Genomic DNA, 23,777 nt, shown 5'->3' with positions numbered 1-23,777 from the left:
AGGGAAATGAATCTCTACACTAGGGTACTGAGAATCTGTATTTTAATATTGAGCATCACAATACCCTCTCACATGAATTATCTTGACTTTTTCACATACCAAGTCTGCTGTTGCTATTCCTGTTAACTGGGCAGAAAGCTGGAGAGTTATGTGTGATCAGTATCTCTTTGCTGAATTCGGAATAAAAGCATATTCCAGTCTTTTTTCCCCTCAAATAATGAAAATACATGGAAACATGGAAGACAAAAGCTGCATGACAAAAAAGCAAATGCTACTTAAATTAGTTTTTTGTTCACACATTTATTATGACATCTTTTTGCATAACAATAAGTTACATTGCCAAATAAAATGGCACAAGAACATTTGTCAGAACCTTAAAAAGGAGTTAATAACAGTTAATTATAACCACAATAATTAAACTGTATCAAGAATATTCTTCATTACAGCTAGATAGAAAATGTCTCCATTGTAATCAGCAAGAGAAGGCTCAGAGCAAACAAATAAAGTTAAATAGATAAAGCCATATACTTAGAAACTGTAAACTTCATGGCAGAAATAGGTTAGATTTGCATTACTCTTGTAGCAAATGACGTAAACATTCTCAATACAAATGGAATATGTAAAAAAATAAATACACAAGTAGAAGACATATACAAAAGTCGATCAAATAGCAAGGCTTTCACAGAATGCCACACTGATGAAATGTCTGTGCTCAATCGGCTTTCAGCACGAGTTGATGTCCGAAAATGTACAAAACTGGATCAAAGGCGGTTTTCACTGTGGCAAAGGCACGATCACTTGAACATAATTAATAGGAAAGAATCCAGATTCACCATTCAACATGCCTTCAAACCAATTCTCATCAATCTGATTCGTCAGAGTGATGATGTCACCGTCCTTGAATCCAAGTTCCCCCTCATTTTCAGGATCAAAGTCATAAAGAGCTTTACAGCAAGGCTGATCCACTTGTGTGCAAGGAGCTGGACAAAACGTGGGGAAGGGAAAAGAAAAATCAATTTATTATGTCACACCGCATGAAAATTAATGAATAATTAATTAAGCTACATTCAACCTATTTAACCATACACGGTATTTCAGAGCAAGGCACAAAAGTCATTCCGGGGAGTGCGGGTGGGGAGAAGACTCAGGAAATGTAAGAAATGAGATGTGCCTTGTTTCTAGTTCAAACATTTTCCCCTGTCACTTTTTCATTGAGTGCTGGCACATGCCAAAACCATCTCAAGTTTGTCTCAAATTTCCTGGCGCTTTATAGGAAAAAAAAATCAACTGTTGTCCAGATATTTCTAAATCCAAATATCAATTACATTAGGACAATGGTAACTAAATTCAGCCTCAAGCAAATATCTGGCAACTGGAAGAGTAAAATGAGATGGGTAATGACCCTTGTACTGAAGTTCATTCAACTTCGGAAATTAAGAAACCGGACTTCAGGATATAATAAAAATTAAGGAAATTTGTTTAGCTTTTGTTTGAATAATGCTGGGACAGTACCAGGGAAAACTGGTTATCCAATTCCAAAACACATACATGAGAACACACTGGGTGAGATCTTTCGGCTGATTGCGCCGGTGGGACCTCTGTGCGTTTCCCGGCGGCATGAGTGGATTCAATGGAAATCTCCTCGACAGCGGCAGGCCACCTCCCGTCACCAAGAAACATACCGCGGGGTCACCAGAGAATTTTGCCTCTTCTACTTGCTATCCCAAGAATTGCATTATTAATTCATCCAAAAACAACAACTTCTGGAAAAAGGTGGAGCAATCATCAAACATGCAAAACTAGGGGTGCATCTCACTCACACGTATCAGTTTAAGAAACTACTCACAAGGTGAACAAGTATGCTTTGACCTGCGAGGAAACCTGAATGGGGATGATTTAGCTAAATGATAACAGAAAGGCAAATGATGGATTAAGCTTGTGGAGGATGGTTCTAATATGACGTGAGCCAACAGATGTAAACCGCTAATCTTAGCAAGTTGAATAATTGTGCAATCAGGGTCAGAACAGAAGTTATATTAATATTGGAATCAGAATGGGTAATATTCATGTTGTAGAATGTCAAATGCTCAAAGCACCAAAGATGGATCAGATATACAGAATTTATAAAGACAACATGCAAAGATAAATGCTGTGAATCCTTTTGTGTTATATGGTATGGTAATATGCACTTTGTACACATGCAGTATGACAGTCTGGTAATGACGCACAGATGTACAATCAACAAAGCACTTCAATCTAAAAATATCCACTGGAAAATATTCCTACCAGATGACTTAAATGAAGAACTGTATGAAAGCCCATTTTGCTGCTGGTTGTCGCTGGGCTCAAAAGATGTGACAACTACAGGTTTGGGTTTGAAGTCACGCTTCGGACGGTTAGAGGCTGTATTTATCCTTTGAGAAAAAGACACAAAGATTTAAAGAGAAACTATTCAGCGAAAACAAAAAAATAGTACATAAAAAATATAAATAATTATAAATAAGAGGGAGTCTTTTCCCTTCTTTGGGGTGGGAGGGTGTGAGCTTTTGTCTGCTGAAAGCAACACATTGGAAATTCCACCTGAACCTGTACATGAGTTGACCAATAGGAGTTAGAGCTTGACTGATCAGTACCTGAACTCCAGTTACTTTCTCTAGCTCCATGTATCTTGCTATCCTTCTTCAAAAACATATCTCCCTCAATCTCAAGAGCTCAGATTCTCAGTGTTGACAGCCATTGGTGGTGGTGGTGGTGGGGGGGGGGGGGGGGGGGGGGTGCTGCTGCCTCTTGAGAGTACCTAATTTCCACCATTTTCATGCAAAATCACTTCCTAATTTTCCTGCAATAATTATCTGGCTCCAATTTTAAATTACACAATTGATTCCCCTCGTCATGTTAACATGTTATAACTTCTTCAGATCACCCCTAAATATTCTTTAATAGTAATAATCTTTATTATTGTCACAAGTAGGCTTACATTAACACTGCAATGAAGTTACTGTGAAAATCCCCTGGTCGCCACACTCCGATGCCTGTTCACAGGTACACGGAGGGAGAATTCAGAATGTCCAATCCACCTAACCTGCACATCTTCTCGGGACTTGTGGGAGGAAACCGGAGCACCCGAAGGAAACCCACAGGGAGAATGTGCACACTCGGCACAGACAGTGGCCCAAGCAGGAATCGAACCTGGGACCCTGGCGCTGTGAAGCAACAGTGCTAACTACTGTGCTACCGTGCCACCCAAGATAAACTCTGTGAGCCTGACGTGATTTGAACACACAACCTTCTGATCTGGAGTCAGACGCGCTACTGTTGCGCCACAAGCCCAAGTATATTCAAGCGTATATAAAAAAAGTGTTACATATCCTGTCAGCATAATGTAATCCTTTTAAGCCCCGGTATCCTCCCGGTGAATTCCATCCAAGGTTAATTTATCCTTACCACGCTGCAATACCCAAAACTGATAACAATGCTCCAAAGACGGTATCACCAATACGCAACAAACTCAAAATCATCAGAACATCATGCATCGTGTTCTGGAGTTTTTGGCCTTCATTCTGGGCAGAAATTCTTTGCCTGAATCACAGCTCTACAAAATGTCTACTTTAGTATTGTTCAAAGCAATTCAAGCACTCCCAGAGTTTTGATTTGGTTGGACAGGGCAACTGAGCTTTGTCACTATTGCTTTGGAAGATTATATTCAATTTATTATTATTGAATGGCCTAGCTGCTAGGTTTTGTTTCTGAAGGGAGGTGTAAATGGGACCTAAACTCATTCTATGATAATCTGAATACAGTCATGATTTACTTTTGGCTCTATTCTTTTCCTGAAACCAGTTTGAAATTGATGTCATTCAGTTGCATCTCCAATGCTGGTTTTGAGATTTTTCCATGCCAGGATTGGCATGAAACTATTGCTTCAGGACTGAGACCATGGAGTCCCGCCAGCACAACAAAATCTGTCTCGAGGCTATCAGGGAGGCAAAGGTCAATATATCGGCCTCTCTCCCCACCTGCACTCCTGGATCCTCCAAAACACAAAATATTGCCACCTCCAGACTCAGAGCTACGGATACCCCCAAAATCTTCAACATCATATTTGCAAATGCTGTCCAAAACCCCCTCAACCTCAGACACGCCCAAAACATATGAACATGGTTCGCCGGCCACCCCTGGAAAGAACCGACTCATCCTGCACACCATCATGTGAGCCCTGTGTATCACGTTAAACTGGATGCGTTAAACTCCGAGCCCCGCACCGGGCCGGAGAATCGCCGTAACCGCGCCACGATGCCGGCGCACGATTCTCCGGGGTGCGGAGAATCGGTGCCATTTCGCCGGCGCGTTTGGCACGCCGCCGGCTGCTGGAATTGGCGGGGCTGCCGATTCTCCGGCCTGGATGGGCTGAGCGGCTGCGCCGATACGACAGAGTCCCGCTGGAGCCGTTCACCCCTGGTCGCTGCCAGCGGGAACTCTGCACGACCAGTGTGGGGGGGAGGGGGGGGGGGGGGGGGGGGAGATCCTCCACCGGGGGTGGCCTCCGATTGGGTCTGGCCCGCGATCGTGGGCCCACCAATCGGCGGGCCGGCCTCTCCTACCCTGGGCCTACTTTCTGGCGGGGCTGACCCCTGAACACAGACGCCATGTTGAGTCGGGGCCGGCGTGCTAAAGAAGTCCCCCTTGCATGTGCAGGTTGGCGCGGCCCAATTGCACATGTGCGGGTTGGCGCCATGCCCATTTGGCACCGTGAAAGGAGGCTGGAGTGGCGTGAACCACTCCAGCACCTTGCTGGCCCCCTGTGGTGGCCAGAATTGGTCGTACCCAGGCCCGGTTCGCGCCGTCGTGAAACGTGACAGCGTTCACGCCGGCGCGAATACTTGGGCTCCATATTGGAGAATCGCCCCCTTAGTCTTGCACATGACGAGGTCGCGTTAACCCTCCACAAAGCCTCCGCCGTGGACTGCACGGTAGCAGTGTTGCTTCACAACTCCAGGGTTCCAGATTCGATTCCGGCTTGGATCACTGTTTATGTGGAGTTTACATATTCTCCCAGTGTCAGCGTGGGTTTCCCCTGGGTGCACCAGTTTCCTCCCACAGTCCAATGGTGTGCAGGTTAGGTGGATTGGCAATGCTAAATTGCCCCTTAGTGTCCAAAAAGGTTAGGGGGGATTATTGGGTTACAGGGATAGGGAAGAGATGTGGGCTTATGTAGGATGCTTTTTCCAAGGGCCGGTGTAGACTCGATGGGCCGAATGGCCTCCTTCTGCACTGTAAATTCTATGACTTTATACTCCAGCCCCCAGCGCCTCACCCAGGTCCTCCTCCCACGTACACCTAACCTCCTACACCAGGGCACTCTCTCACTTCAACAGCTCCCCATATATATCAGAGACCTTGCCCTCTCCTATCTCCTCCTTGGACTTTGTTCTGCAATACCAGCGATGGCACCTTCTTCCTCATGAAGTCCCTAACCTGTAGATAGCTGAACCCATTCTCCTTCGGCAACTTCCCTCCAACAAATAAATCTGTAAAGTATTCTATCCCGACCTGCCGCCACCCCTGGAACCTCGCATCCAGCACCGCTGGGGCAAACCTACGATAGTTGCAAATTGGTGCCCACAAGGACATGCCCTCCATTCCAAAATGATGCCAGCACTGGTTCCACACCCTCATTGCTGATACCACCACTGGGCTCATGGAGTACCTGGCCAGCGAGAATGGAAGAGTTGCCAGCAATAGTGCCCTCAAACTGGTCCCTTTACAGGAGGCTGCCTTGATCCACTCCCATACTTACTGCTCCTCCACCACCCACTTCCTATCATTGTAATGTTTGCTGCTCAATAATAGTCTTGCAAGTTTGGCAATGCTTACCCACCCCCCTACCCTGTCAATCCCTCTCCATGAAACACCTTCCTAGCCCGTGGAGGTGCCCATAAGAACCTCAAAATCATCCCATTAACCTTCCTAACAAAAGGACTTGGGAACAAAGATTGGGAGGTTCTTACAGGCGGTTAAAATGAACGTGTTGTCGCAATTTCTGTTTATTTTCTAATGCCTGCCAATTTTCCTGCCAAAGGCATTTTTTAGAAAGATTGACGGAATGATTACCTAGTTCATATGGGGAAGGAAGGTGGCCAGAGTTGGAAAGGTGCTGCTACAGAGGGGAAGGCAGGCAGGGGGTTTGGGTCTTCCGAACCTGATGTATTATCACTGGGCGGCGAATGTGGAGAAGGTGCGGAGCTGGGTAGAGGGGTTGATTCCCAGTGGGTCAGAATGGAGGAGAGTTTGTGTAGATAGTCGGGATTGAAGGCGCTAGTAACAGCACCGCTCCCGATAGCCCCGGGGAAATACTCAGGGAGTCCGATAATAATAGCTTCATTGAGAATTTGGAGGCAGTTTCGCCAACACTTCGGGTTGGGGGCAGGGTCAAGGGAAATGCCGATTCGGAGGAACCACAGATTTGAGCCACGTACAGAAATCGGAGGAGAAGGGATTAAGACACTAAAAGATTTGTTTCTTGGGGGTCGGTTTGCAGGATTGAAGGAGCTGGAAGCGAAGTATGGGCTGGAGCAGGGGGAAATGTTCAGATACATGCAGGTTCAAGATTTTGCCAGGAAGGAGATACAGAGCATCCCGGTGGAGCCGGCCGCCACATTGCTGGAGGAGGTGCTGACGACAAGGGACTGGAGAAGGGGGTAGTGTCAGCGGTTTACGGAGCTATTTTGGAAGAGGAGAAGGCACCACTGGAAGGGATCAAAGCAAAGTGGGAGGAAGAGTTGGAAGGGTACGGAGGAGGGGTTCTGGTGTGAGGTGCTCTGGAGAGTGAACGCCTTCACCTCGTGCGCAAGATTGGGGCTGATACAGTTGAAGGTGGTGTATAGAGCACACCTCACAAGGGTGAGGATGAGCCGGCTCTTTGAGGGAGTAGACGATGTGTGTGAACATTGCCGGGGGGGGGGCGCGAATCACGTCCATATGTTTTGTTCCTGTACAAAGCTGCAGGATTACTGGAAGGAGGTTTTTAGAGTAATCTCTAAAGTGGTGCACGTGAAACTGGACCCGGGCCCCCGGGAGGCCATATTCGGGGTTTTGGACCAGCCGGGGTTGGAAACAGGTGCGGAGGCAGATGTAGCCTTCGCCTCGTTGATCGCCCGAAGATGGATCCTGTTGGGATGGAGAGCAACCTCTCTACGCTATGCCTTGGCATGGTGGGGGGACCTGTTGAAATTCTTAACTCTTGAGAAGTTTAAGTTTGAACGGAGAAGAAAGATGGAGGGGTTCTACAATTCATGGGCGTTATTCATTCTGCACTTTCAAGAATTGGATAACATTGAACATTAGGGGGGGGACGGTTGGGAGGGTTGGGGACTGTATATATTAATGGTGACTATGGGTGATTCCTGATTTGTTTTTGTTATTTGTTTATGTTAACATGCGGGGCTGCTGTTTGGGGGTTTGGTGGGAGGATGGGATTGTTGTTGTTGATATGGGGATTGACATTGTATTCGTTACTGCTTATTGTTTATAGTTGGTGTGTGTAAATTTGGGAGAAAATGTGAAAAAGGAGAATAAAAATATTTTTAAAAAATGATTGGGAGGTTCTGAAACGCAAACAAAAACTTTGGCAACACGTCCATCTTTACCATCTGGGCTCGACCAGCCAACGACAACGGCACTTCTGACCATTAAAGCCCGCCATCATTCCCCCAACCAACCACGCCACATTCAACTTATGCAGCTGGGTCCAACTCCGCGCCACTTGTATCCCAAGGTAGCAAAACTCACCCCTCACTTCTCTCCATGTTGAGCTTTACCCGAAAAGAGACGGAACTCCCCCAAAGTTCCCATGATCCTGACCAGGTCCAAAATATACAGCAGGAAATTATCCACATACAAAGCCCACCAGCACCCCGCCCGCTCCGCGCCGGCTCAATACCCCTCCACCCCTTCAAGCCCCTAAGCGCAATTTCCAAGGGTTCAATTGCCAGTGCAAAGAGCAGCAGGGATGGCGGGCACCGCTGCCTCATCTCCCGGTGCAACCCAAAGCACTCCGAGCTGACCATGTTAGTCCGAACACTTGCCATAGGCACCTTATACAACAGAACCCAGTCCATGAATCCCTCCCCAAACACAAACTGCCCCAGCACCTTAAATAAGTGCACCCACTCAACCCGACCGAAAGCTTTCTCCGTGTCCATCACCACAACCAGTCCCACTTGAAGGCCACCCCGAGGGCATTATAATTACATTCAGTAACCTCCGGACATTCATCGATTGCTACCATTCCTTCCCAAATCCTGTATGGTCCTCACCCCCGGAACACAATCCTCTTTCTGAGTCGCCAGCACCTTCGCCAACATCTACATTCAACAGCAAAGTGGGGCGGTATGACTCACACTGCTCCTGGTCCTGGTCTTTCTTTAAAATAAGCAATATCGAGGCCTGAGGCAGCATTGGGATGAGCTCTTTCCTCTCCATTAACTAATTATACATCTTGACCTACAGAGGGCCCAGCTCAGACCCAAACCTCTTGCAGAACTCGGCCGGGAATCCATCCAGTCCCAGAGCCTTCCCCATCTGCACCGACTCCATGCAATCTATTACCTCTGTCAGCCCGATTGTGGCCCCCAATCACTGCACCTTCGCCTCTGCCACCCTGGGAAACTCCAGCCTGTCCAAGGACGCCTCAGTTCCTCATCCCCCACTGGAGGCTCCGACCTATACAATTTCTGGTAAAAAAAAACCTCAAACACCCCATTCACCTCCTCCGGCTCCATCACCACCGCACTCCCGTCATCCCTCATCTGCCCAATTTCCCTCACTGCCACCTGCCTCCTCAGCTGATGCTCAAGTTTTTTTAAATTTGTTAATGGGACGAGGGCATCACTAGCTGGGCCAGCATTTATTGCCCATCCCCAATTGCCCTTCAGGGGGCAGTTAACACTCAACCACATTGCTCTGGGTCTGGAGTCATATGTAGGCCAGACATGGTAAGGACGGCAGATTTCCTTCCTAAAGGACATTAGTGAATCAGGTAGGTTTTGATGACAATTGACAATGGTTCCATAGATCATAGTATCTACAGTGTAGAAGGAGGGCATTCGACCCATCGAGTCTACACTGGCCCTTGGAAAAAGCATCCTACTTAAGCCCATACCTATCCTTATTCCTGTAACCCAGTAACCACAGCTAACCTCGTGGACACTAAGGGAAAGTTTAGCATGGCCAATCCACCTAACCTGCACATCTTTGGATTGCGGGAGGTTTCATGGTCATCTTTAGATTTTTAATTTCAGATTTTTAGTGAATTTAAATTTCACCATCTGCAATGGTGGGATTTGAACCTGATCCCCAGAGCATTACTCTGGGTGTCTGGTTTACTAGTCCAATGACAATACCACTATGCTACCATCTCCCCATTCTGCTGGCTTTCTCCCCATATTCATATACTACCCCCTGGTCCTGCGCAGCTGCCCCACTGACTTTCCCATGGACACATGTCCAAACTTCATCTGGAGTTTCTGTCTCTCCTCCAACAGCGCCTCCTCAGGTGTCGCTGGGTACCTCCGGTCAACCCCCAGAATGGAATCCACCAACCTCAACTTTTCAGCCCGCTCCACCCTCTCTTTGCGCATCCAGATCGAGATAAACTCCCTCCTTACCACCGCCTTCAGTACCTCCCACAATGTGGAGGCGGAAACTGCCTCGTCTTCTTCTACTCCACATAATTTTGGATAGCCATTCCCACATCCAACCTTCACTGTGGCCGTTGGGGACTCCCCTTTGCCACCGGGATTCTACCTAATGCGACACATAGTCAAACACCACAATCGCCAAATATTCTGATCCAAAACCCCCACATCAACAGCGCCTTGTCCAGGACATAGAAATCAATCTGGGAGTACACATGGTGGACGTGCGAGAAGTATGAACACTCCTTCGCCCTCGGCCTCTCAAACTACTAGATCTCGCCCATATAAATAAAAGCAAATTACTGCGGATGCTAGAATCTGAAACGAAAGAGAAAGTGCTGGAAAATCTCAGCAGGTCTGGCAGCATCTGTAGGGAGAAAAAAGAGCTAACGTTTCGAGTTCGATGACTCTTTGTCAAAGCTAACAGACGGAGAAAGTGGGAAATATTTATACTGTGGCGTGAGAATGAAAGATGACTCACAGCCACAGAAACCCAGGGAAACCGGGTGCTAATGGCCACAGAAAGCAAGGGGAAAGTGTGCTAATGGCAGTCCCCAGAGGGAACAAAAGATGTGAAAGGCCAAACAGCAGAGAAACTAACATCAGAGGGTGAACTGTAGATGTGGGGGGAGGGGGAGGGGGAGGGGGAAGCAAAGAGGAGAAAGGTTAAGGAAAGGTGGATAAGATTGGGGGGAGGGGGAAATTAAATATATATTAAGAAAGAAATGGTAAAAGACAGTTAACATGAAATGGGATGAAAACAAATGGGTCGAGGTGGGGTAGAGTTGATCATCTGAAGTTGTTGAATTCGATGTTCAGGCTGGAAGGCTGCAGCATGTCTAACCGGAAGATGAGATGTTGTTCCTCCAGTTTGCGTTGAGCTTCACTGGAACATTGCAGCAGGCCAAGAAGAGACATGTGGGCATGGGAGCAGGGTCTTTTGTTAAAATGGCAAGCAAGAGGAAGATCAGGGTCCTGAATGCGCACAGACCGAAGATGCTCAGCAAAGCGATCACCCAGTCTGCATTTGGTCTCTCCGATATAGAGGAGACCACATTGGGAGCAGCGAATGCAGTAGACCAAATTGGAAGAGATGCAAGTGAAACGCTGCTTAACCTGGAATGAATGTTTTGGGCCAGGGATGTTAAGCATGGAAGAGGTAACGGGGCAGGTGTTACACCTTCTACGATTGCATGGGAAGGTGCCATGGGTGATGGGAGAGGTACTGGGTTTGGTGGAGAAGTGGACTAGATTGTCTCGGAGGAACAGTCTCTGCGGAATGTTGACAGAGGGAGTGAAGGGAAGATCATAGATCATAGAATTTACAGTGCAGAAGGAGGCCATTTGGCCCATCGAGTCTGCACCGGCTCTTGGAAAGAGCACCCTACCCAAGGTCAACACCTCCACCCTATCCCCATAACCCAGTAACTCATCCAACACCAAGGGCAATTTTGGACACTAAGGGCAATTTTGGACACTAAGGGCAATTTATCATGGCCAATCCACCTAACCTGCACATCTTTGGACTGTGGGAGGAAACCGGAGCACCCGGAGGAAACCCACGCACACACGGGGAGGATGTGCAGACTCTGCACAGACAGTGACCCAAGCCGGAATCAAACCTGGGACCCTGGAGCTGTGAAGCAATTGTGCTAGCCACAATGCTACCGTGCTGCCCCAAAATGTTTGGTGGTGGCATCACGCTGCAGTTGGCGAAAATGGCGTAGGATTATGCTTTGCATACGGAGGCTGGTGGGGTGAAATGTGAGAACGAGGGTGTCTCTACCCTTGTTCTGGGAGGGAGTGGAGGGGACGAGGGTAGTGGCGCGGGAGATGGACCGCACACTGTTGAGGACCCTGTCCAGAACAGTAGGTGGGAAATCATGGTTGAGGAAGAAGGAACACATTTTCGAAGCACCATTTTGGAAAGTGGCATCATCGGAACAAATGCGACGGAGGCGAAGGAATTGAAAGAAAGGGATGGAGTCCTTACAGGGTGTAGTTTGCGAAGAGCTGTAGTCCACATAGCATTGAGAGTCAGTGGGCTTGTAGTGGATATTAGTGGATAGTCTATTGCCGGAAATGGAGACATAAAGATCAAGGAAGGGAAGGGAAGTGTCTGAGATGGACCAGGTGAAAGTGATGGAGGGGTGGAAACTGGAAGCAAAGTTGATGAATTTTTCCTGGTCCGGGCAAGAGCATGACGCAGCACCAAAATAGTCATCAATGTATCGGTAAAGGAGTAGTGGGAGTGGGCCCGGGTAGGCCTGGAACAAGGAATGTTCCACATACCCCATAAAAAGGCAAGCATAGCTCGGACCCATGCAGGTATCCATTGCTACACCTTTGATTTGGAGAAAGTGAGATGAGTTAAAGGAGAAGATTTTGAGAGATAGAACGAGTTCAGCCAGGCGGAGGAGAGTGGTGGTGTATGGAAATTGTCCGGGCTTCTTTTTGAGAAAGAAGCGAAGAGCTCTCGGGCCATCCTGGTGTGGGGTGGAGGTGTGGAGAGATTGCACATCCATGGTGAATAGAATGCGGTTAGGGCCCGCGAACTGGAAACTGTCAATATGAGACCAGGGCATCAGAGGAATCCCGGATGTAGGTGGGGAGGGAATGGACCAGAGGAGTAAGGATGGAGTCAAGATAGAGGAAATAGGTTCGGTGGGGCAGGAGCAATGGGCCTGCCGGGACAGTCCTTTTTGTGGATTTTGGGAAGTAGGTATAAACGGGCTGTCTGGGGTTGGGAGACTATGAGGTTGGAAGCCGTAGGGGGAAGGCATCCGGAGTAAATTAGGTTGCTAACGGTGTTGGAGATAATGGCTTGATGTTCAGTGGTCTGGTCATGGTCCAGGAGGAAGTAAGAGGAAGTATCTGAGAGTTGGCGCTCAGCCTCTGTGAGGTAGAGGTCAGTGCGCCAGACGACAACAGCACCCCCTTTGTCGGCAGGTTTGATGACAAAGTCGGGGTTAGACCTGACGGAGTGAAGAGCAGAAAGTTCGGAAGGTGAGAGGTTGGAATGGGTGAGGGAAGCAGAAAAATTAAGACGGTCAATGTCCCGTCGATAGTTCTCAACGAAAAGATCAAGGCAGGTAATTGTCCCGGCCGGGGGGGGGGGGGGGTCCACTTGGAGGCAGAATGTTGGAGGCACATGAAAGGATCAGTGGAACGGGGGGAGGATTCTTGCCCAAAGAAGGGGGCACAGAGATGAAGGCAGCGAAAGAAGAGTTCAACACCATGTCGAGCCCGGAATTCATTGAGGTGGGGACGTAAGGGTACAAAGCTGAGTCCTTTGCTGAGAACAGCATGCTCAGCCTCAGAGTGGGGAAGGTCGGAGGGTATGGTGAACACGTGGCAAGGGCTGGGGCTGGGAGAAATGGGGTACGAGGGATTGGGACTGGTGGAGGGCCTGGGATGGGCAGTGGTGTTAATACTGGGAGAAATGGGGTACGAGGGATTGGGACTGGTGGAGGGCCTGGGATGGGCAGTGGTGTTGATACTGGGAGAAATGGGGTACGAGGGATTGGGACTGGTGGAGGGCACCAGTCCTGGTCCAAGGGGCCCATATGCTCCATAAATGTTCCAATTTTGGAGCATATGGGACCTCTCCCATATGCTCCATAAAGCCCAACAACTCCTTTGCCATGGCCGACATGTTCAGGGACCTGGGACACAACCGGTCCAACCTAGGGTCCAGCACCGTATTAAACTCTACTCCCCATAATCAGCCGGTGAGTGTCCAGGTCTGGGATCTTTGCCAAAACTCACTTCAAAAACTCTACAACATCCCAATTTGGGGCAAAGACATTCACAACACCCCCCCCCCGCAACCTCCCACTTACCATCACATACCTACCCCCCACCCGGGTCTGTCACAACACCTCTAACACCACATTCTTATTTATCAACATTGCCAGCCCTCTCGTCTTCATATCCAACTCCGAATGAAATACCTGCCCCACCCATCCCTTCCTCAATCTCATCTGGTCCCCCAACTTTCAAATACATCGCCTGAAGAAACACCACATCCGCCTTCAAACTTCTTAAATGCGCGAAAACGCGAGATCTCTTGATCGGCCCATTTAATCTCCAAATCTTCCATGTCATCAACCGGGTTGGGGGGCTCACTGCCACCACCCCCAACCCTCCTCCCCGATCAGTCATAACCCCTCTTTAACCAGCTCCCCCAGGCCCACGCTTCGCACACTCCCGGGGCCTCTCCAAGATATGTTGTGTTGCCCTATTATGTATTTTCTTTTATTCCCTTTTCTTCTCATGTACTTAATGATCTGTTGAGCTGCTTGCAGAAAAATACTTTTCACTGTACCTCGGTACACGTGACAATAAACAAATCCAATCCAATCCAATGTCCACTGCCATCCCTCATTCACCAACTGTGCCACATCAACTCCATCCATGTCAACAATTCCCCCTCCCATAAACAAAGAAATGAAAAAAACCAACCTCGCCCCCCCCCCCCCTCCACAACACCCTCCATGGATCGACCCCCCCCCCCATTTCACTCCAGTTAATTAGCCTACCTACTAGCATGGTGACCTCACTCGAGGCAGTGGCCTACCTCCCCTCCCCCCCCCCCCCCCAGCCACATCTCACCCGCAATTCCCCGAAAGCAGTTGAACACATTTACCGAATCCACGTCGAAACATAGTAAATACAACAACCCATCCAACATAGACATATTTCCCGCACTGGCACCTCCAAAGTTCAATGTCATCACAAGTCCCCCAGTCTATGGTCTCTCAAAAATACTCGCCTCCTCCAGCAGATCAAAATAAAATTCCTGATTCTGGTGCGTGACTCACAGACGGGCCACGAAAAGCACCCTGAACTTCACTTCTTTCTTGTAGAGGGTCGCTTTGGCCTCATTGAACCCAGCCCACCGCTGGCCCTGTGCACCCGATCCACTTCGGGAGGTCAGTCAAAGACCCCCTCCCCCAACAGCTTCTCGAACATACTCGACATATACTTTGTGGCCTGCATTTCCTCAATCCCTTCAGTCAGCCCCACAATGTGGACATTCTGCCTCCTGGAGCGATTCTCCAGGTCTTCTATCTTTTCTCTCAGCTGCTTCTGGCCCTCCACCATGAGCACCATCTCTGCCTCCAACGAAGCCGGCCAGTCCTCATGGACAAAATGTTCCTCCTTGTGGGATAATCTAGAATGAGAGGTCACCGATATAGATTGAGAGGCAGTAGATTTAGAACTGAGATGAGGAGGAACTGATTCTTGCAGAGGGTGGTAGATTTGTGGAACTCACTGTCCCATAGTGTGATGGGATCTGAGTCATTAAATGGTTTCAAGAAGGAGGCAGGTATATTTCTGATTTTTAAAAAGGGTCAAAGGGATATGGGCAACAGGTGGTGAGGTGGGTTTAAGTTCAGGAAGAGATCATTCATAATCTAATTGAATGGCGGAGCAGGCTCGATAGGCTCAATTGCCTACTTTTTCTCCAAGTTCCTATGTTCCACCGACTCTTTCACCTCTGGAGTGTCGAACACTGCGCCTCCAGCCTTTGCTCCACTCTTTTCACAGCCACCCTGATCAGCTTCGCCACCTTAGCCAGGTCCTCCATGGCCTCTTGCCTCTGCTATTGGAGCTTGGCATTCAGAAACTCCACCAATTGCTCAGTAGACCACTGGGCCAGGAATACGCCCAGAGTCCTCCACCACCTTTCCCTCTGACGCACTTCGAGAGTCCTCCCGACCAGACTGCTTCCCCTTCCTTAATCGTTATACTCCTCGTCTGATAATCCATAAACAGGCCCGACCAGAGGGGAATTTCTATCTGTACGCTGTACCAATAAACACCCCATATTGGGTGAAAAGTAACAAACAATTCCACCAAATGTGCAACCACTCACTCTGGCCGCCACCGGACGTCTGTCATCCCACTCTTATACTGTGGTAGGATAGTGGTGAACAGCCCTATTCAACATTATTAAACCGAGAGGACATTATAGGAGTCATGTTGGTAATAGTGCATTTTCCAGGGTCACACAGGTTCATTTTTATATCCTTTTAAGTCCAAAACCAGGCTGTTTGAGAGATCAGCTCTTCCATTCTTCCTGTAGGTATTGCTGACCACACACTTATTTTTTTTCTCCTCCAGCATAAGCCTGGCTCCGGTCGGTATTGATCTTTGACCCCAGGGCACAGAGTTTGGTCTATACATGCTTCATCTAGAGCGCACCAGCATTAGTTATGAAGTTATGCTACCCAAACGCTTAATGCGATTGCTTGAAATTCCTGTCTCCACTATTTTGGTGAAGATGTCAATCCATTTAAAATAAAAAGGAATGACATCCACCAAAATTGAAGAAAGGAACGTCAGACCATCATATTTCATGTTGTAGTCTAAATCCTCTAGCCTAACTGCTTGTTGACTGAGGAGAATGACATTTAAATGGGGAACTAGATTGGGAATTAAACTCATCGTTTCTAAAAGAAGTTTCATCCTGTGTTGTGATTGTTAACTACATTTGCCCACACTTGCTTGCTTCACATGTAAGATTGGAGGTTTACACACAAGAATACATTATTTCTTCAAACAAAATAGGGGGAGGAAAAAGAGGGGCTATAATGAAAGTTATTTGCTGCAAATTCAAGATGGTACAAGTTTGAGAGGGCAGAGAGATGTTTCCTGTTGGAAGCAAACATTTCTTTCCTTTTTCATTACCGAGATATTGAGATCAAATAAAGTCATTGGAATATTGAGCCAGAAAAAAAGGCAAAACATGAGAAATAAAATCAATGATCTGTGCTCCTAGTGAAGGAGCTTGTTGGAAGGAAACATATGTTCCCAATGGTGGGGGTGTCCAGAACCAAGGGTCACAGTCTGAGGATATGGGGTAGACCATTTAGGACAGAGATGGGGAGAGTGGTTGGCCTGTGGAATTCATTACCACAGGACGTAGTTGAAGCCAAAAAATTGTATGTTTTCAATAATCAATTAGATGGAGCACTTGTGGGTGAAGGGGATCAAATTGATGGGTGGCTTGTGTGGGGGGCGGGGTTGGAGGTAGAATCAGGCCAATGAGTTGGATGATCCTCTATGATCATAATGAATGGCAGAACAGGCTCAAAGGGCCAATGGCCTCCTCCTGCTCCTATTTTCTATATTTCTATGAATCAGAAATAGGGTATGAAAATGTCAACATGATTCTCCAACTTACATTCTTGAACAAAACTTATCGCTGGGAGCACAGTAATGCTGTTAGGACTATTATGAGCAGCTGACCAGGGGCTTTTATTTGCAATTATCACAAAAGGTGAACATTGTCAACCTTTATTTATCAGGTTCAGAAACTTATTTTTGTCTTTTGCATTCTATTGTCCTTTCAAATTCAGGAAGGAAGAAAGAACCACGCTGTCCTTTGCCTCACCCCCACATCTTTTGAAGAAGGGTTAGTAGCATATATGGTTCACAATTTCACCTGTGCTGTAGTGTGTTATGAAGCTCCTCCAGAATTGTAGTGGATTCTTTATGATAGTTCAATGCTGCTTCCACTAGAGCTAACAGTTGGCTTATTTGTTCTACCTACAGGAAAGAGGAAACTTCTTTAGCAAGGAAGGTTAAGACGATTGGTTATCAAAATTACTCAAAGCAAGTGTGTGATTAATTTTGGGAGGGGCGTAAGACATAAGAAAGTTGGCAAGAGGTTTAATTGCGAGAAGCTTCAGTCACAACATTTATTGTGCTAACCAGGAGTTTCATTTTACTCAGTAGGGCGTTCATTTTCCAACCTGCAGTTAAATTACACTGCATTTTATTCAGCTAAACTATCTGCACATTGCTCACCTGCGGATGAAACTTTCTCTTAACAGAGACATTATCCAATTTTTTTCTCATTCTATGTAAGCTGAAATTTAAAATGGTGAAAACACAAGTCTTTTAAAAGACGGTCTTCAAAGGAACTAATGTATTAAAAAAATATCAGGATAAATATGCTGGACTGTCGGTATAAAAATTTCTCTCAATCTTTATTTCAGGAAAATACTTAGGTCATAGCAAGCAATGTTCTGCAGATAACACTGTAGTAATTTTACAATATATTGAAATCAGTACGGTATTAGATTTTGAGGTTTATTATAATTCTGTTTTTATACAATCCACACCTGTTCAGCACTTTAATTAATGCAATTAATTGAGGTGTAGAACAAAATTATTTTGATGAAACAATGTAAAAACCAACTGCAACAGCTAAAACTTCACGGAGGACAAAGGCCAAACATTATACAAGAGGAAAGGGAAAGAAACGGTAAAAGCATTTATATAGCACCTTTCATAACCTCAAGACTTTCTACTATTTTCAATTAATCGCTTTCTTTTTAAGGTGTAATCACTGTTTTAAAAAAATATATATTTATTCAAATTTTTCAACAGATTTTCAACAAACCCCCCCCAACAAAAAGAAAGAAACAAGAACACAACAATCAAAAATTATACATTGGATTTCCCCCATATACAATAACCCCCCATATGACATTTAAAAGCACCAATAGGGAAGCCCCCCCCCCCACCCACCCAAACGCCCCCCCCCCCCACAAGAACCCCCCCCCCCCTTCCCGCCCCTGGGCTGCTGCTGCTGAACTCCTCCTAACGCTCAGCGAGATAGTCTAGGAACGGTTGCCACCGCCTGAGGAACCCCTGCACAGACTCTCGCAAGGCAAACTTTATCCTCTCCAGCTTGATGAACCCTGCCATGTCATTGATCCAAGCTTCCACACTAGGGGGCTTCGCATCTTTACATAAAAGCAAAATCCTCCGCCGGGCTACCAGGGACGCAAAGGCCAGAATAGTGGCCTCTTTCGCCTCCTACACTCCCGGCTCGTCCGTTACCCCAAATAATGCTAATCCCCAGCTCGGCTTGACCCAGGCATTCACCATCTTGGACATAGTCTCGCAAAACCCCTCCAAAACCCATCCAGCGCCGGGCACGACCAGAACATATGGACTTGATTTATGGGCTTCCCGAGCACCTCCCACATCTGTCCTCCACCCCAAAGAACCTACTCAACCTCGCCCCTGTCACATGCGTTCTGTGAGTAACTTTGAACTGTATTAGGCTGAGCCTGGCGCAAGAGGAGGAAGAATTAACCCTACTCAGGGCATCAGCCCACAGACCCTCATCTATCTCCTTCCCAAGCTCCTCCTCCCACTTGCCCTTTAACTCCTCCACCGAGGCCTCCTCCTCTTCCTTCAGCTCCTGGTAAATCACCAAAACTTTGCCTTCTCCAACCCATACACCCGAAATCACCCTGTCCTGAATCCCCTGTGCCGGGGGCAGCGGGAATTCCCTCACCTGCCGCCTCACAAACGCCCTCACTTGCATGTACCTGAAAGCGTTTCCTGGGGGTAACCCAAACTTCTCCAGCGCCCCTAGGCTCGCAAACGTCCCATCGATGAACAGGTCCCCCATTCTTCTAATCCCTGCCCGATGCCAGCTCCGAAACCCCCCATCCATCCTTCCCGGGACGAACCGATGATTCTCCCGAATCGGGGACCAAACCGAGGCTCCCACCTCGCCCATGTGTCGCCTCCACTGCCCCCAGATCTTCAACGTCGTCGCCGCCACCGGACTCGTGGTGTACCTTGTCGACGAGAGTGGCAGCGGTGCCATCGCCAGCGCCCTCAGGATCGTGCCCACACAGGACGCCATCTCTAACCTCTTCCACACCGGCCCCTCTCCCTCCATTACCCACTTACGAATCATCGCCACATTGGCTGCCCAATAATAGCCGCACAAATTCAGCAGCGCCAGCCCCCCCTGTCCCTGCTATGCTCCAGAAACACTCTCTTCACCCTCGGGGTCTTATTCGCCCACACAAAACCCATGATGCTCCTACTTACCCGTTTGAAAAAGGCCTTGGGGATCATAATGGGAAGGCACTGGAACACAAAGAGAAACCTCGGGAGGACCGTCATTTTGACCGACTGCACCCTACCCGCTCGTGAGAGTGGCAGCATATCCCATCTTTTAAAATACTCCTCCATCTGCTCCATCAACCACGTCAAATTGAGCTTGTGCAGGGCCCCCCAACTCCTAGCTACTTGGATCCCTAGGTACCGAAAGCTCCTTTCCGCCCTCCTCAGCGGTAGCTCGTCTATCCCCCTTCCCTGGTCCCCTAAATGCACCACAAAGAGCTCGCTCTTCCTCACGTTGAGTTTATACTCCGAAAAGTCCCCAAACTCCCTGAGGATCTGCATGACCTCCTCCATTCCCTCCACTGGATCTGCCACATACAGCAACAGGTCGTCAGCATACAACGACACCCGGTGTTCCTCTCCCCCCCGGACCAGTCCACTCCATTTCCTGAACTCCCTTAGTGCCATGGCCAGAGGCTCACTTGCCAGTGTAAACAACATGGGGGACAGGGGCACCCCTGCCTCGTCCCTCGGTACAGCCGAAGGTACTCCGACCTCCGCCGATTCGTAGCCACACACGCCACCGGGGCTCTATATAGCAGCCTGACCCAGCTGATGAACCCCTCCCCGAACCCAAACCTCCGCAACACTTCCCAAAGATACTCCCACTCCACCCGGTCAAAGGCCTTCTCCGCATCCATAGCTGCCACTACCTCTGCTTCCCCCTCCACCGGGGGCATCATAATCACATTGAGGAGCCTCCGCACATTTGTATTTAATTGCCGACCCTTCACAAATCCCGTCTGGTCCTCATGGATCACCCCCGGGACACAGTTCTCAATTCTCGTAGCCAGCACCTTTGCCAGCAACTTAGCATCAACATTGAGAAGCGAGATCGGTCTATACGACCCACATTGTCCCGCTTCAGGATCAAATAAATCAGTGCCCTAGACATTGTCGGGGGCAAGGTCCCCTCCTCCCTCGCCTTATTGAAAGTCCTCATTAGCAACGGGCCCACTAGGTCCACGTATTTCCTGTAGAATTCAACCGGGAACCCATCCGCCCCGGGGCCTTCCCCACCTGCATGCTCCCCAATCCTTTAACCAGCTCCTCCAGCCCAATCGGCGCCCCCAAACCAGCCACCTCCTCATCCTCCACCCTCGGGAACCTCAGCTGATCTAAGAATCATTGCATCACCTCCTCCCCCACTGGGGGCTCAGACCTGTACAGATCCCCATCGAAGTTCCTAAATACCTCGTTTATTCTCACCGCACTCCGCACCGTATCCCCCCCTCTATCCTTAACTCCACCAATCTCCCTCTTACGAAGCTGGTGTGCCTTCTCCCCATACTCATACATCGTCCCCTGTGCTTTCCTCCACTGTGCCTCTGCTTTCCCTGTGGTCAACAGGTCGTACTCCGTCTGGCGGTTCCGTCGCTCGCTGAGTAGCCCCTCCTCGGGGGCCTCTGCATACCTCCTGTCCACCCTTAAAATCTCCCCCACCAACCTCTCCCTCCCCTCTCTCTTCTCCCTGTGGGCCCTAATGGAGATTATCTCTCCCCTGACCACCGTCTTCAGCGCCTCCCAGACTACTCCCACCTGCACCTCCCCGTGGTCGTTGGCCTCCAAATATCTTTCAATGCACCCCCGCACCCGCCCGCACACCTCCTCATCCGCCAACAGTCCCACATCAAGGCGCCACAGCGGGCGCTGGTCCCTCTCCTCCCCCAACTCTAGCTCCACCCAAAGCGGGGAGTGGTCCGAGATGGCTATGGCCGAATATTCCGTACCCTCCACTTTCGGGATTAGCGCCCTACTCAAAATGGAAAAATCGATCCGGGAGTAGGCTCTGTGGACGTGGGAAAAGAAGGAAAATTCCCTGGCCAGCGGCCTGACAAACCTCCATGGGTCCACTCCCCCCATCTGGTCCATAAAGCCCCTGAGCACCTTGGCCGCAGCCGGCCTCTTACCCGTCCTGGACCTAGAGCGGTCCAGTGCTGGGTCCAGCACCGTGTTGAAGTCCCTCCCCATTATCAAGCTTCCTACCTCCAGATCCGGAATCCGACCCAGCATGCGTTTCATAAATCCGGCATCATCCCAATTCGGGGCATATACGTTCACCAGTGCCACCCGCACCCCCTGCAACCTACCGCTCACCATCACATATCGACCTCCATTATCCACTACAATATTCATTGCCTCAAACGACACCCGCTTCCCCACCAGTATTGCAACCCCTCTGTTCTTCGCATCCAGCCCTGAATGGAAGACCTGCCCTACCCATCCCTTTCTCAGCCTAACCTGATCTGGCACCTTCAAATGTGTCTCCTGGAGCATAGCCATGTCTGCCTTCAGTCCCTTTAAGTGCGCGAACCCGGGCCATCTTGACAGGCCCGTTCAGGCCCCTCACATTCCAAGTTATCAGCCGGATTAGGGGGCTACTCGCCCCCCACGCCGACTAGCCATCTCCTTTTCTAGGCCAGCTACGTGCCCGCGCCTCCCACACCCTCCAGTCCCCCAGGTGGCGGACCACCTCTCCTACTTCCAGCTCCCCTTTGGCCAATGCAGCAGCAACCCTGTTCCCCCCCCTCCCCCCACTAGATCCACATCTAGCCATTTTGCTCCCCCCATAACACTCCCGTAGGTCAGCTGACTCCTGCTGACCCCGGCCTCTCCCGCCATTCCATCGACCTCCCAGTGTGAGAATCCCCCCTCCCCTTGGCAGTCAGTGTGCGCTCCTCTCCAGCACCGCCCTCCCCCCCCCCCGGCCCCACCCCCGTCCTTCCCTAACGCGGGAAAAAGCCCACGCTTTCCTGAGCCGGCCCCTCACCCTCTGGCGCAGCTCCTTTTTGCGGCCTTACCCCAATTCCCCATCCCCGGGCCTCCGCTCCCCCTCTTCCTCTGTGGGGGCCTGCCCCTCCACCACCGACGCCCACATTCTCCCACAGCAAATCCATTCACCCATCCCCACCCAGCATTCAAACCAAAAGAACATTCCCCAAACGTAATAAACACAGTGAACACAGTAAACACCCCCCCACAACAAACCCTCAATTTGAGTCCAACTTTTCAGTCTGTATAAAGTTCCATGCCTCATCGGGCGTTTCAAAATAGTGGTGCCGATCTTGGAACATGATCCACAACCGTGCTGGCTGCAGCATACCGAACTTCACCCCCTTCCGATGGAGCACCGCCTTAGCCCGATTGAAACCAGCTCTCCTCTTAGCCACCTCCGCACTCCCTTCTTGGTAAATTCAGATCTCCGTGTTCTCCTACCTGCTGCTCCACTCTTTTTTGGCTCATCTCAGGACACACTCTCTGTCCTACAAGGGTGACCTCCAATTTAAAAATAGTGCCCTTTAGTTCTGGACTCAACCACAAGAGGAAACATGGAAACCTATTAGCGCACAGCAAGGTGCCACAAACAGCAATAAAAGGCTGTTCTGAAACTATTTTTCTCCAAAGACCTGCTGAGTACTTGCAGCACTCTCTGCTTATTTATTATAATATAAATGAATAACCAGATCATGTTTCAGGAAAATGGTTCAAAGCCAAGTGTTGGTCGAATGTCCATTTCTCTTCTTCGAAATAGCATCAGGGCATCCTTTATGTGCACCTGAAAGGTCAGATGGGGATTTAGTTTAATGTTTTTTGGAATAGGGCTGCACCTCTGACAGAACAGCACTCCCTCAGTACTAGATTTTACATTCAAATCTCTGGGACAGAATGTGAGCCCACAGCTTTCTAACTGGGAAGAGAGAATGCTACCATTGAGCAAAGGCTAACACCATGCTGCAAGCAAAGAATGCAGGTATCATCGCATAGTTTAAAGTGATTCTGGACCAGGTCCCTGTCCGCTTTGAAGTTCGAAAGTTCCCCATGCGATGCTTCAACTTTATGATGCATGGGCAAGCTCCAGATGGGTGATTGCTTTAATGGAGCCTTGAAGGAACAGAGACACAATCCAACATCCTCCATGCTGGTAAGTAATTTGTCTATTTAATTAAAATATCACTCCAAATTCTCCTAATGTTTTCTCCAAAAGGGTAGAGTTTTGAAGAACCATGTCCTTGCCAGATTTTTCTTCCCAGTGCAACTTAAAACAATATTGTTTATGGGATGTGACCATCACTGACTGGGCAAGCATTTGTTGTCTCTCCATAAGGTGGTGGTGAGCTGCCTTCTGGAACAGCTGAA

The 23,777-nt window shown here is 48.8% G+C and overlaps 1 protein-coding gene and 1 non-coding gene across 2 annotated transcripts in view; both read right to left on the bottom strand.

Annotated features, from left to right (window-relative positions):
- Positions 1 to 280: 280 nt before the first annotated feature.
- Positions 281 to 23,777, bottom strand: part of sh3gl3a (SH3-domain GRB2-like 3a) — a 185,138-nt gene continuing 161,641 nt past the window's right edge. Inside the window, exons 7-9 of the mRNA XM_072468731.1 lie at positions 17,149 to 17,252; positions 2,287 to 2,414; positions 281 to 980 (exon numbers count right to left, since the gene is read on the bottom strand). Of these exons, the coding sequence (XP_072324832.1) occupies positions 775 to 980; positions 2,287 to 2,414; positions 17,149 to 17,252 (438 nt within the window). The 3' untranslated portion in view covers positions 281 to 774. The remainder of the gene's footprint in view (positions 981 to 2,286; positions 2,415 to 17,148; positions 17,253 to 23,777) is intronic.
- On the bottom strand, positions 3,259 to 3,330 carry trnaw-cca (transfer RNA tryptophan (anticodon CCA)). Its single transcript has one exon. It is a non-coding gene; the product is annotated as a tRNA-Trp (tRNA).

Source organism: Scyliorhinus torazame, chromosome 12 (assembly GCF_047496885.1).
Source record: "Scyliorhinus torazame isolate Kashiwa2021f chromosome 12, sScyTor2.1, whole genome shotgun sequence".
NCBI classification, from domain to species: domain Eukaryota; kingdom Metazoa; phylum Chordata; class Chondrichthyes; order Carcharhiniformes; family Scyliorhinidae; genus Scyliorhinus; species Scyliorhinus torazame.
The sequence above is the reverse complement of the archived record's forward strand: the minus strand, read 5'-3'. Positions and strand labels throughout refer to the sequence as shown.